Source organism: Cetorhinus maximus, chromosome 2, assembly GCF_964194155.1.
Source record: "Cetorhinus maximus chromosome 2, sCetMax3.hap1.1, whole genome shotgun sequence".
Taxonomy (NCBI): Eukaryota; Metazoa; Chordata; class Chondrichthyes; order Lamniformes; family Cetorhinidae; genus Cetorhinus; species Cetorhinus maximus.
The window spans coordinates 221,809,230-221,824,384 of NC_135880.1; the positions used below are offsets into that span (position 1 = coordinate 221,809,230).

The 15,155-nt window shown below is 47.0% G+C and overlaps 1 protein-coding gene across 6 annotated transcripts in view; it reads right to left on the reverse strand.

The window, feature by feature from the left end:
• Nucleotides 1-15,155, reverse strand: part of gkup (glucuronokinase with putative uridyl pyrophosphorylase) — a 51,716-nt gene that overhangs the window by 9,041 nt on the left and 27,520 nt on the right. For 5 of the 6 annotated variants that reach the window (XM_078533020.1, XM_078533019.1, XM_078533025.1 and 2 more), the window contains 3 exons: nt 11,993-12,050; nt 11,118-11,210; nt 10,368-10,428 (listed from right to left, as the gene is read on the reverse strand). In XM_078533020.1, the coding sequence (XP_078389146.1) occupies nt 10,368-10,428; nt 11,118-11,210; nt 11,993-12,050 (212 nt within the window). Of the gene's footprint in view, nt 1-6,967; nt 7,074-8,190; nt 8,324-10,367; nt 10,429-11,117; nt 11,211-11,992; nt 12,051-15,155 lie in introns of those variants that run through there. The other variant, XM_078533024.1, reaches the window with a different exon arrangement.

The following is a 15,155-nucleotide window of genomic DNA, read 5'->3' on the forward strand; positions in this document are numbered from 1 at the left end:
CAGGAGATTACTTGAGTCTTGATGTGATAGCAGACTGCATGTATTGTTATTGAATCATAGAACAATATTGTGCAGAAGGAGGCCATTCAGCTCAGCAAGTCTGGACCAGCTCTTTTAAAGAACAATCCAGTTAAGTGTCATTCCCCCACCCATCCTGCAACTTTTTCGCCTTTAAGTATTTGTCCAGCTTCAAAATAGGAGCAGGAGTAGGTCATTCGGCCCATCGAGCCTGCTCGGCCATTCAATATGCCCATGGCTGATCCTCTATTTCAACACCATACTCCCACTCTCCCCCCATATCCCTTGACGCCTTTAGAAACTAGAAATTTATCTATTTCCTTCTTAAATATATTCAGTGACTTGGCCTCAATGGCCTTCTGTGGTAGAGAATTCCACAGGTTCACCACCCTCTGAGTGAAGAAGTTTCTTCTCATTCCTAAATGGCCTACCCTGTATCCTGAGACTGTGACCCCTTATCTAGAGCCCCCTAACCAGAGGAAACATCATCCCTGCATCCAGTCTGTCCCTGTCAGAATTTTATATGTTTCAATGAGATGCCCTCTCATTTTCTAAACTCCAGTGAATTCAGGCCTAGTCAACCCACTCTCTGCTCATACAACAATCCTGCCATCCCAGGAATCAGTCTGGTGAACCTTCACCGCACTCCCTCTGTGGCAAGTATATCCTTTCTTAGGTACGGAGATCAAAACTGCACATAATACTCCAGGTGCTGTCTCACCAAGGCCCTGTACAGCTGCAGTAAGATATTCTTGCTCATGTATTCAAGTCCTCTCACAATGAAGGCCAACATACCATTTGCCTTTTAACTGCCTGCTGCACCTGCATGCTTGTTTTCAGTGACTGGTGTACAAGGACACCCAGGTCCTTTCGTACATCAAAATTTCACAATCTATCACCATTTAAATAATACTCTGCTATTCTGTTTTTTCTACTGAAGTGGATAACTTCACACTTATCCACATTGTACTGCATCTGCCATGTATTTACCCACTCACTCAACTTGTCTAAATTGCCTTGAAGCCTCTTAACACCCTCCTCACCACTCACATTTCCACCAATTTTGTGTTGTCAGCAAACTTGGAAATATTACATTTAGTTCCTCATCCAAATCATTAATATATATTGTGAATAACTGGGGCCCAAGCACTGATCCCTGCAGTACCCCACTAGTCACCGCCCATTTATTCCTACTCTGTTTCCTGTCTGCTAACCAATTCTCAAGACTACTATTGAATCTGTATCCACCACACTATCAGGCAGTGCATTCCAAATCCTTATGCTGTTAAAATTTATTTATTTACTTTTTAAATTCATTTACGGGATTATGGACGTCACTGGCTAGGCCAGCATTTATTGCCCATCCTTAATTGCCCTTGAGGAGGTGGTGGTGAGCTGCCTTCTTGAACCGCTGCAGTCCATGTGGTGTAGGTACACCCACTGTTAGGTTGTTGGGGAGGGAGTTCCAGGGTTTTGACCCACTGATAGTAAAGGAATGATGACATTTTTGCAAGTCAGGATGGTGAGTGGCTTGGAGGGGAGCTTCCAGGTGGTGGTGTTCCCATCTATCTGCTGCCTTTGTCCTTCTAGATGGTAGTGGTCGTGGGTTTAGAAGGTGCTGCCTATGGAGCCTTGGTGAGTTTCTGTAGTGCATCTTGTAGATGATACAAACTGCTGCCACTGTTTGTCGGTGATGGAGGCAGTGAATGTTTGTATAAGAGGTGCCAATCAAGTGGGTTGCTTTGCCCTGGATGGTGTCAAGCTTCTTGAGTGTTGTTAGAGCTGTATTCATCCAGGCAAGTGGAGAGTATTCCATCACACTCCTGACTTGTGCTTTGTAGATGGTGGACAGGCTTTGGGGGGGGTCAGGAGGTGAGTTACTCATCGCAAGTTTCCTAGCCTCTGACCTGCTCTTGTAGCTACAGTATTTATATGGCTAGTCCAGTTCAGTTTCAGGTCAATGGCAATCACCAGAATGTTGATAGTGGGGGATTCAGTGATGATAATGCCATTGAATGTCAAGGGGCGATGATTGGATTCTCCCTTCTTGGAGATGGTCATTGCCTGGCACATGTGTGGCGTGAATGTTACTTGCCACTTGTCAGTCCAAGCCTGGATATTGTCCAGGTCTTGCTGCATTATCATCCTCTGCTTCCTTTACAATCACCTTAAATCTGCATCAACGGGTATCAACCCACTGGAAAGTTTCTCTTTATTTACTCTATCTAAATCTTTCATGATTTAAAACGCTTTTATCAAATCTCCTGTTAACCTTCTCCACTCCAACGAAAGCAATCCCAGCTTCTCCAGTCTATCTACATAACTATAATCCCTCATCCCTGGAACTGCCTAGTCAATCTCTTCTCTACCCTCTCAAATACTTTATGGGAAGAATTCACCCCTCATCGGGGGGGGAGTGCAGGCAGGCGCGCCTCCGATCGGGGGTGTGCCGCCATTTTACGTGGGCAAGCCAATTAAGGCCTGCCCAGCGTAACACCCGCCAGGAAGCGCTATGCGCTCCCTGGGGTGGCGGGATTCCCTCAGCCGAGAGTGCGCTCTTTCACGCATGCGCGCAGAAGAGCGCACTCATCTCCCTGAGGCTAAGGGCTGCCTCAGGAGATCGGCGCCAAATTTAAAAACGGTAAACATGCACAAACAAAATTTCCCTGACATGTCCCCTCATGTGATACTTATATGAGTTGGGACATATCTATCACTTTAAATCACAACATTTATTACATTTTTAAAAACGCTCATGAAACCTCATCCCGCCAGTGGATGGGGTTTCATGCTTTTTCTGAAGGCCATTGACAGGTCGGCGGGCACACACCTGATTCGGCTGTGCCCCCGCCGAACTGAGAATTGAAATGACGCGGGGTGACGTCGGGAATTCCGCCCAACGTCATCCCGCGTCATTTTACGCGTCGGCGAGCAGGCTCCGCCCCCTGCTTGCCGACCTGACGATCCTGGTCTCTGTCCCTGCTAAAGTGTAGTGCTCAGAATTAGACACAATAGGTCCAAACCTTGACTTTAAAAATATAGGTTTAGCATAACTTCCAAGCTTTTGTACTCTATTTATATCGTCCATATGCTTCATTCACTGTTTTGTTAACCTGCCCTTTAAAGATTTGTGCACAAACATCCCAGGTCTCTCTGTTCTTGCACCCCTTTTAAACTTGTACCATTTAGGTCATCAGTGCTGATTTCCTGTGGTCATAAGAGGCGTTCTTTAAATTTAAGTCTTTATTTTGTTCTTTTTTGTGTTGTCTCTCCTCATTCTTCCTACCAAAATTTATCATCTCACACTTCTCTGCATTAAATTACAAACTAATTTGAAATTAGGTGTCAGCCGCTGCTCATTTGGTGGCACTCTCTCATCTGAGTCAGAAGCTCAAAGACTTGAGCACACAAATCAAAGCTGACACTCCAATGCAATATTGAGGAGGTGCTGCATTGTCGTAGCTGCTGTCTTTCAGATGAGCGTTAAACCGAGGCCCCATCTGTCCTCTTAGCTGTACATAGATTTATTTATCAGATTTATGGCCAATATTTATCTCAATCAAATTCATAAACCATTTTAGCTGGTTATTACCACATCGCTGTTTGAGGGAGCTTGCTGTGAGCAAATTTGCTGTCACAAATTTGCTACCTACAACAGTAACTACACTTCAAAAGTACTTTACTGACTCTAATGCACTTTGAAATGTTCTACGGTCATGAAAGGTGTCATATAAATGCAAGTCTATCTTTTTTGTATTGTCTCCCCTCATTCTTCCTACCAAAATGTATCACTTCGCACTTCTCTGCATTGAATTTAATCTGTCATGTATCTGCCCTCGCCTCCAGCCTGTCTATGTCCTCCTGAAGTCTTTACTATCTTCCTCATTGTTTACTTCCGTGCTGCAAAGGCATTTTTAACTCGATGGCAGGATGGACCAGTGGGTCTTTTCCTGTCCGTCATTTTCGTATGTTCGTACGTATCTGAGCAGTTGATTCGCCTGAAAAATCCTGCAACTCTGTATATATTTGAAGCCATGACATACTCATTGGGCAGAATTTTATGTATGGCGTGTGGGTGGCGGACCCCGCACGTCAGCGCTTAAAATGTCACACGCTGACGTCGGCGTGCGGCATCGCGATATTTAGCTGGGCAGGCACGCGATGAAGCGCGACACGCGCCCGCCATTAATTAAAGGCCTTGTTAAAGCCCTTAACTCGGCAATTGACGCTGATTTTGAGGCGCCCGTGTGATCTTCGGCTTGGCGCACGGGCGCAACGGGCAGGCGGGTAAGCGACTTTTTAACAAAACTCATCCACAGGCGGGATATGTGGGCTCAGAGGGGCTGTTAATGTTTTAGGTGAAGTATTTATTGCAGAAAGTGTTTTAAACTTGCTTGTGTGATTGTTAACAGATCAGATCGATTTCCAACAGCTTTCCGTGTACTTTGAAGCTTCAGCTCAGCAATCTGCAGTCAGGAATCTTTCTCGGGCCTGCAGCTTTCCGGAAGCCTCCATTTAGCCTGGGGGTATGGGTTCTGACATCTCCACTGGAGGCAGCTCCTCTGAGGAGGAAGGGAGGGATAGAATAAGGAGGAGGCCAGGACTGGACAATCAGCCTCCAGGGGAACCACCTTTGGGAGGCCAGGCGCAGGCACAAGGGGCGCAGGGCCAAGAGGCTGTCCAAGGTGGAAGGGGCCGCAGAAGACGTCACTATCCTGCTGCCAGGGTTTACAGGCGGCGAAGCAGCTACCTCAATATGTCTGAGATGCAGTGCTGAAGGAGGCTCCGACTCTCAAGGGAGACAGTCAACTACATCTGTCAGATGATTGGCCTGAGATCTCTCCTAACTCTGTGGGTGGACACCCCATGCCAGCAGCTCTGAAGCTTACAGTTGCCCCCCACTTCTATGCCTCTGGCTCCTTCCAGGGCTCGGTGGGTGATCTTTGCGGTGTCTCCCAATCAGCTGTCCACACTTGTGTCAAGCAGGTTACAGATGCTCTGTTCAGACGTGCATTGACCTTCATCCACTTCCGCTGCGACCAGGCAAGTCAGGCACTGCGAGCCAGAGACTTCGCGGCCATTGCTGGCTTCCCCCGTGTCCAGGGTGCTATAGACTGTACACATTTGGTCATCAAGGCGCCAGCAGGTGAGCCCGGTGCCTTCGTCAACAGGAAGGGCTTCCACTCCATGAACGTGCAGATAGTGTGTGATCACAGGATGCAGATTCTGCAAGTCTGTGCAAGGTACCCAGGCAGCTCCCATCTTCATCTTCAGACACTCCCAGGTGCTGGGGCTCTTTAGTGCTCCGGCTTGGCTGGATGGATGGCTGGTGGGTGACAAGGGCTGTCTCCTCAGAAGGTGGCTCATGACGCCTCTCCGCCATCCAAGAACAGAAGCTGAGGAGAGCTACAATAGGAGCCAGGGCACCACAAGGGTTGTGGTGGAGAGTGCCATCGGTCTTCTCAAGATGCGCTTCCGATGCCTGGACCACTCAGGGGGCGCACTCCAGTACCCCCCAGATCGCGTCTCTGTAATAGTGGTAGTATGGCGCGCTCTGCACAATCTTGCACTGGAAAGGGGGGATACAGTTGACGATGAAGACCTTGACGCAGTGGATGTGGCTGCACATGATGAATCCAGCAGTGGCTCAGAGGATGAGGAAGCACAGGGCAATGATGAGGGGCAGCACGCCAACCCGCTACTACGCCAAGGAGGCAGGGACGCCCGGGACACTTTAATCAAACGAGCCTTCAGCTAGCTCCACACACATGGATCTGCAGGACCAGCACTGCCTGGCACTTCCACACGCGGCACTTAGGTGCTACATCTTCCACCTCATCAGCTGCAACTAAGGGCTTAGTACTGAAACATTTTAGTACTGAAACATCAATGTCCACTCAAACACTCATGATATGTCTGTGAAACAGACAAATGCCACACAAAGGAAACACCCTCAGCCATGGTCACAAATGTGGACTTTATTGCCACCAAAAACATGAAAAAACGTAGCTGTGACGTTGGCAAACAAAAATTCCCTAATCTAGGGCCAACACAAAAGCACCAGTGACAAACCCGTGGAGTGCCTAAAGTGCCTTATGCTTACGTTTGCTGGTGCTACGTCTTGGTGCCCCATCGCTCGGAGTGGCTTGTGAGACAGCCTGCTGACTCTGCTGTCCTGTTGGCCTCGATAACCTTGGCAGACGTCCTCTGGCCCGTGGAGCCTGTGCTGGCTCCGCCAGGGAGGGAGTGGCCAGTTCCAGAACTGGCACCTCCCCAGTTGTCGCAGCCTCAACGGATGCAACAGTCACTGGCAGAGGGGCGGAGGAGCTGCAGCCCTCATCCCGGAGCACCCTGAGAGGAGCTCACAGCGTCGACAGGCAGCTGCTGCGCCGACGCGAGGTCACATTGGACCTCCTTGCTCACCGCAGATGGATGGGCACCGAGCTGGGACACTTGGTGCCCAGAACATCTCCCATATTGCCAATGACCACCTGTGGCCATTAGCGCTGTGAGGGCTTGCAGGTCAGAGCGTAACCCAATCAGAAGATTCTCAATCTGCTGGAAGCCCCTCTCCATGAGAGGCACCAATCCCTCAATGGAGGAAGCCTGAAGATCTGTCCTGAGGTTCATGCCGTCACTGACACTCTGCCTGGATTCCTCCACCACAAAGACCAAGTGAAGCACACCCTCATGCAACCCTGCCAGATGCTCCCGCGCACCCTGCCGCTTGTCCTGCAGTTGCTGCATGGCTGACATCTCCAGAGGCTCATCATCATTGCCCGACTCAGCATGTGCCTGGTCCCCTGCAGTCCTCCGGCTGCTGGCGCCATCGGCGCATGCTGTCTATGCCATCTCCTCCAGCGATTGTGAAGCGCCCTCTCCACTGTGCCCTGAGACACTAGCCGACATTATAATACATTATAATCCCACCGATATGGTAGTCGCTGCACTAGTGCCTGGCTCGCTGAAATTATGTGATGCAAGTTGCAAGTGACACCCCTCAGGTGTGGAGGAGGGGCTCTGGACTTGGTCCTGGCGGCCATGCGGGGGTGATGCTGAAATTAACAATAAGGACAGTGCATCAGTTAGCATTCAGACAGTAACACAATTCATCCCTTTCCCCCGCCCCCAGCCTCATAATGTGCTCAACTTTCAAGAACCTAAGCAGACCAATGTTGGTGGGGTGGTAAATAGTCAAGAGGAGGCCGAAACTTTGCACGCACATACAGACAGGCTGGTCAGATGGCCTAAGGAACGCCACATGGAATATTATGTGGATAAGTGTGAGGTTAAGCACTTGGGAAAGACAAACAAGGTACAGGAATACACGAGAAATGGTAGGACCGTGGAAAGTAAGAACGATTACAGGGACCTTACTGAGCAGACCGGTTAAGGTAGCAGAACAGGAACATAAGGCATTTAATAAGATAAAAGCCAAACTTGCCTTTATTAGTTGAGGAATAGAATGTAGGAAAAGGGAGGTCATGTTGCAAGTGCAGAAAACGTTGTCGAGGCCACAGCTACACTTCTGCGTTCAGTTGTGACCTGCGCGTCATGGGAGGGTTGAGTAGAGAGAGTGCAGAGGTTCCTGACCTGGATACATGCTGGCCTGGAGAGTTGGAGTGATAAAGAAACATTGCAAACACTTACGACATTTGCCGTGGAGCACAGGAGATTGACAGGTCACATTATTGACCTTCATACCGTTATGAGGGGCATACAACGGGTGGACATAAGGCAACATTTCCCCTTGGCGCAGGGATGGCTAACGTGGTGGCATTTATTTGAGTGCCATGAGGTTGACAGGTGAGGTTCTGAGGACCTTTTGGACAGAGTAATGTGGGACGCAGTGGCTGAAAGGGTGGTGGAGGTACAAACTCTCCTAAGATGCATTAAGTATTTGGATGTGCAGCAGCGATGCCATGGCATTCTAGGACGTGGGGATAGTGGTCAGAAATGGGATAAGGCGACTTTGGAAGTTGTTAGAAACGCGCTTCCTCAAGGGGCCGAGGGACCTTTGTGTATGACCCACACGTCTGACTGTATCAGTCTGTGAATGACCAGTGTTGCTGCATTAACGATTGCAGCAACCATCAGTGCTTTGGATGGTGGAGAGATATAGTGAATGGGACTGTGGGCCTCAAATACCTGGCCGCTGCTTCCCAGCCTCACCGACACCTGCCGACCTGACCGCTTGCCTCCTCCCCAGCTCCATGGCCTGCTCCTCGAAGTGGGTGACGTGCTGCAGCATGGCCTTGCCACCACCAGTCCGCAAACGCTCCTGGTTGTTGTGTTCTGTTTTTGCCTGCAGAACAGAGAAGAGCATTTATTGGGGCTGAGCGCTCATGTACTCTGCATGTGCACACCGCACCCCAACCCACACTGGCCCATCTGAGGCCTCCAGCGGCTCCTGTCCACACTACTGGTGATCAGTCACCAAAAGATAGTTCCGGTGCTCCCAACCCCCTCCCCCAAAGGCCACCTTGGACACATTCGGTGTCCATCACCTTCAATAACACACAGGTCTTAGCACCCATGGCAAGGAGGCGCAACTAGGTGCGGTGCCGAGGCCAGTAGATGGCTCTTGGCCACGACACCTTGAGGCTCCCCTTCCACCATCTCATCACCATCAATATGACATGTGTTGGAGTTCTGAGTATGTGCCTAGCCGCCTCCCCTGCAGGTTGCCCCCAGACTACTCAAATGCGACAAACACCAACATATGCTGCGGGGAGGACCCATCTTCTCCTCAACTACTAAGACTGATGTAAGCATGGTCACTATCTGTTTGCCCACCCAGCGTGTGCCAAATACCCAATGCAGTAACGACGCTAAGTCATGGGGGGAGGGGGGGGAGCCTCAAAGGCTAAGCCACCTGCTGGGTAAAATGGCCAAGGCTGACATGGTACTCACCCTTCCAGAGTGCAACAAATCATTGAAGCGTTTGCGGCACTGGGTCCCTGTGAGCCGCACAGCATCTTAAGAGCTGATGACCTCCGCCATCTCCTGCCAGGCCTGCTTGGTTACGTGGCGGGCCCTCCTCCTCCCATCCTCGGGAAACAAGACCTCCCGACGTTCTGCAACCTCTTCGAGGAGGGCAGCAAGGCAGGCATCAGAGAACCGAGGGGCACATTGGCCCCCCCGCTGGCCTACCCTGCAGCCTGCCCCCCTCCTCCTTTGCCCTGTCTTCCTCTGGAGCCCACTGTGCAGACCCCCTGCACCGGTCACTGGCCATGGTGAACAGCCTAAAGGAGGCTGCCTGGCCTTTCTTTATACAGACTGCCGGTTCCCCATTGGAACCAGCAGTCTGTACACGCCCGCCGCACATTTGAAATTCCCGCTGTCCACAGGAGTCTGCAACACGCTGGGCTGGCCTTAATTGGCCCACCTGCACAAAATGGCAGCGCAGCCCATTTCGCCAGCGGAGATCGACTATGCGCCTGCCGCCAATTGGGTTGGACCCGCCCGTCCGACAAACATAAAATTCTACCCATTGATTTGTCTGGGATCACTGCCAAATTTGATTAATTTTGCAGTCCTAGAAAATTGGATATTGGTCACTTCCTAATGCAAGTAGGCATAACAATGTGGCGGAGATCTCTAATGGGTTCCTAGAATGAGTCTTTCACAAGAATGCTAAAATTAAACTTTTTCAACAACTGACTGTGGTGCTTGCTCTTGTGCAGGTCTGGAGTTGCAGCTGTAGCAATCAGCACATGTCCCTCCAGTACTGATTCACAAAATAAGACTGAAGTCACCAATCTTTTATGCATCCTAACTCTTTGATGATGAATGAGGACCAGTCAGAGAATAATTCATAGGAGAGATAAATTTGAAGAATAAGATTAGAAATTGACAGCAGGGAAGCGATGGAGGTAGTACAAAAATATATAAAGCTCCTTCACATAAGGCCAGAACTAGGGGATGATGAGCTATAATATAATATGCACTAGTACATCCAATAGGGAATTCAGGAGAATTCTCCTTACCCAGAGAGTGGTTAAAATGCGGGACTCACTACCAAAGAGAGTAGTTGAGGTGAATGTAGAATTCAAGGGAAAGTTAGAAGAAAGGAATAGAAGGCTATGTTGGTGGGGTTCGATGAAGGGTGGTGGGAGGAGGCTCATGTGGAGTAGAGTACCAGCATAGACCTGCTGGGCTGAATGGTCTGTTTCTGTGCTGTATACGCTTTGTAATATTTATAAGTGAAACATACTCGCACTATCAAACATAATGTTTTTCCAATGGTAATTCAAGGATAATTGTAGCCTAAAGGGGCGATTTCACGGATTCTCTGATGACACACAAGACCGATCTATTCATCGAACCCCACCAAACAGTTCCCTTACCATAACCCTGTTTCTCCATCAGTTCCTTGCTGAAATCCATGTAAACAAGTCCCTCATAAACCTAAATTAAGAAAGAAGTTTCACTTTTGACCAATGTGACAAAAATATTTTTAAATAATACATTCAATCTAACCCAACCCTGTGTTATATGCCCTGGTACTGTAATTTAAACTAAAATTCCTGCAAGTGCTTTAACATACAAAATATTACTTTTGCCACTTTGCATAAAGCAAGACCCCACAATGAGCAGTAAGATTTTTTTTTATTCGTTCATGGGATGTGGGCGTCACTGGCTAGGCCAGCATTTATTGCCCATCCCTAATTGCCCTTGTTCATAGGTCATTTTAAGAGTCAACTACATTGCTGTGGGTCTGGAGTCACATGTAGGCCAGACCAGGTAAGGACAGCAGATTTCATTCCCTAAAGGACATTAGTGAACCAGATGGGTTTTTACAACAATCGACAATGCTTTCATGTTCATCATTATAGAATTCAAATTCCACCATCTGCCGTGGTGGGATTCGAACCTATGTCCCCAGAGCATTACCCTGGGTCCCTGGATAACCAGTCTAGTGACAATACCACTATACCATTGCCTCCCTATAAATAAAGATAAATGACCAATTAGCCTGTTTTTGGTGGCTCTTTTTATTCCTTCACAGGATGTGGGCATTACTGGTAAATCCAACACTTTTATCATTAAAATTTCATTCATTTCAATTCATTATATTTCTAATATTTGAACTATACCTGGACGACTCGATCCTGAAGTCCTGCAGTAATAACTAACTCTTCGGTCTCTACATTCAGAATAAAGTTTGCCCTGACTGGCTTTGGTAAATCCTGTCAAAGAAACTAAATTAGTTTAAAAGATTGAAAGAAAAGATTGCTTTATCTTTATTCCATTAAGACAATTTCTGAATATGTACTTTGTTTACCTTGTTCCTTCTTATACACTAAAACAAACATTTTGTGATGGGACAGTGTGCAACAGTAAGTTAGTGCCCAGGATACAAAACCAACCTAGGCTAATAGGATAAAAGGTCTCCAAGAGTAAAACTGAATCCTTAATGTTTAGGTTCAGGTGGATATTAGCAGTTTGGTCGAGATACTGAAGGTTGATTGGTGCCTACAGAACTAAAGGGTAAATTTTGAACATGTATGCTGTCAGTGCATCAGGAAACGGTGTGTGTCACAACACATAATTTTCTGTCCTTTCCATTTAACGGTTGGAAAACTGTTGGATGCATGCACAATTGCTTGATACATACTCTCAGTGGGCAATGGCTTAGCATTGCAATTGTGGAGGCGGGAAATTTGTTCAGGAAACAGGTGTAATGCCATTCAGGTCCTCCAACTAGAAAATGGTTGATTTGCATCTTGACTCCACCTACCACCTTGGTTCTGAAACTCATGGTACCCTTGCCTAACCAAAATCTACCAATCTCAGTTTTAAAATGTTCAATTATGCCAGCGAGGAGTCAGTGCTCTCAAGTGGGATGGAGAAGTGAGAAAATTGACAAGAGAAAAAAAAGCTCCACAAAATTATTCTAATTGCTATTCCACGATGGTTCTATAAAACTACTAAAGAAGATAAAAGTAAAGGTCAGCACATGATTACTCACATCATCAATTAAGTCATAGAACTTCATCAAGCACTTAAGTGTGGCTGACACAATAGCACTGTAAGAAGAAAAATCACGTGAAATTGAGACTGTCACAACTCTAGAAATATAGTCAGAACATGGGAATTTTGCAATAGGTATGAACTGCACATAATGCTACAAGTTTTTTTTCAACCAATTCCGAAACCTAGGATGGAATTTTATGGCCCTTCCCGCCAGCAGGAACATCCGGTCCCACCGAAGTCAAAGGGCCAAATCTTACCTATGTCAGGCGGGCTGGGCGGGAGCGGGCAAGGAGCCGATCGCTGCCCACAATTGGCTGCATGCCGCCATTTTACGTGGGCGGGCCAATTAAGGCCCGCTCAGCATAACGCGCAGCCGGTAGCGCTCAGTGCTACCTGTGCGAGGGGGAGAGGAGGGAGAGTCGGGGCCTGATGCGCGCAGAAGAGCGCAGCAATCTCCTTGTGGCACAGAGCTGCCTCAGGGAGATTAAGTTGATAAAAAGACCTTGTTATAAATAAAGTAAAAAATTAGTTAAACATGTCCCCTCAGTGACATGACAGTATCACACGAGCTGGGACACGTTTGTGAGTGCAGCAAAATTTATTAAAATATTTTATAGAACCTTCAGGAAACCTCATCCCGCCCGTGGATGAGGTTTCCTGAAAAACGCGAAGGCTGCTTGGGCTCTTCGCCTGCCCGCCAACCTTAAGGTTGGGCGGGCAGCATTGTTAATAAGCTTGATTACATTTTTAATAGCCTTAATAGGCTGTTGACAGTTCGGCGGGCGTGCAGCTGCCTGCCGCCGAACGAAAGATAAAAATGAGGCGCGATGACATCGGGACGCACGCATGACATCATCTCGTGTCATTTTACACGTCGGCATCTCGAGCCTGCCTTCGCACGCCAACGGCAATATTCTGGCCAATGGGCTCTCGAATAGCTCGCCACATTTTCTGGCACTGACCCCGCTGCGATGGGGCCGCAAAACTCCGCCCCTAGGTAAAGTCACAAGACCCACACTACAGGCAGCCACAAAGTCAGAAAGAGTAGGGGAGAAGATAAGCTAGATGACACCAAACCTGGCTGTTAACTGTCTGTACGTTGTAGAAGGACAAAGAGGTAATGGATTCCTGAGTGTTGAGGTGCTAGGAAAATTCAGTTAAGAGCAGTAGATGGTACATTGCATCTCCATTTCAACACAGTGAGAATAGAGATAAGGAAGTCTGTGTAAAATAACAACTTGCATTTCAATAGTGCCTTTCATAACCTCAGGACATCCCAAAGTGTTTTACAACCAATGACGAGCTTTCAAAGTTTTACAATGTAGGAAACACAGCAGCAAATGTGTGCATATAACAACTTATTACAAACAACAATGTGATAATGGCCAGGTAATTTGTTTTAGAGATTTCAGTTCTGGAAAAAGTATTGGTTAGGACACTGGAGAAAACCTCTCTGCACTTCTTCGAAATCTGGGATCTTTCAGACAGGACCTCGGTTTAGTGCCTCATCTGAAAGATGCCATCTCTGACAATGGAGTGCCCCTCAATACTGCTATGGAGTGCCTACCTAGGAGTTGTGCTCCATTCCCTGGCGTGGGGGCTGAACCCACAACTTTCTGACTCAGAAGTGTAGTGCTACCCACTGAGCTATGGCAGATGCAGACTATATGATGTGTACTGATTAAGCACAAGCTTTTACCCATTATCCCAACTCCCATTGGCTCATAAAAGAGGAAATCAAACTGAGTCACGTTATTTATGGGGAAAAGAGGAATATTAATATATCAGAACAGATATGATTAGAGAGGATGATACTGATTGATAGATATAAATAGCACTGATAGCAGTTTATGAGCAGAGGTTACAGGCTACATTGGTCAGAGATATATACCTGACACAGGAGAGAGAGGAAAATAAGAGTTTGAAATTTTAAAATAAAATTCTGCCAACTATGATCAATTTTACCAGGGAGACATGAAGAACGAAAAAAATTAAGTGCCAGAAAAGAGAATTTCATCCGTCTAGCATGAGTATTCCAAGGCTTACTGATTCTTCTCAAATAAGCCCCAATGTTTTTTGACTTCTAAGAGCTTCTGAGTTTGAGCTCATAATCTGACAAGGTCAAGGTGAGTGGTGACAGGATTATGATGGATGGAATATGGTGATGGTCCCACCTTAACTAGCTTTTAATAAAGATCTATATCTGTTATACCACGAATCACAACATCTTGACAGAGGTCCCAAAGGAGTAATGCGCAGGCATGAGGCCCTGTCACTGGAAATACCAGAGCCAACAGTGGTCAACTAGCAAAATCCTGTTGTGTCTAGGTAAAAATGCCTCGACACTGTTAATCACAATTCAGCTGGCTTACACAAAGGTCGGCACAGGGTTTATTCTTAACATTTCTGCTTAATTTGAGAGAATTGCCAAGTTACAAGTTATGAAATAGTTGGCCACAGATGAGTGCTATTGATATCACATACAAAACCACAAACCACCATTTCAAAAACAAAACTAGTTAAAAATATTTAACCAGTGTTAATTTTTCTCTATTTCCCAACTGTGCTTCCCCCATCACATTCATAGTACCTTTCTTGGTTGGAAAGGAATGTGATATGTGAAACACATTTTGGGAGGCTTCTTAGTCACACAAAACAAATTTTATTTTCTTCAGCTTCTGTGGCTGCTTGTATCCAGCCAGCCCCTCATACAGCCAACTTTTCTTAGGAAACCCTTCCCTAGAATTTATACCGCTTGCTAGCCACACATTGGTTGAACAAATCACATGCCCCTTACTCAGCTGAACTGATCTTAAAGTGACAGTCATCACAATGTGTAGTCAATACTAACCTTAAGCAAATCTGACAGGACGCATGTTTGAACAATATGTCATGGAATTATTCTGAAATTTCCCAAGTCACCTGGTCGATCCTTTCAAAATCTCCCATTGTGAGGACATCAGGCAAAATGCTCAACACAACTAGGGCTTGCATTTGGTAAAATCTTTTGTTTCGTAGCAATCAGGCAAAATGCTAAAAAGCGTAACGACTACCAGATTCTCCAACTCTTAGCATCACATCTTCACTGACCTGGATTAGCTCCTCCTCCCAAAGTATGTCAAAGTTAAAATTGTTATATTTGTCAATTCCCTCAATGG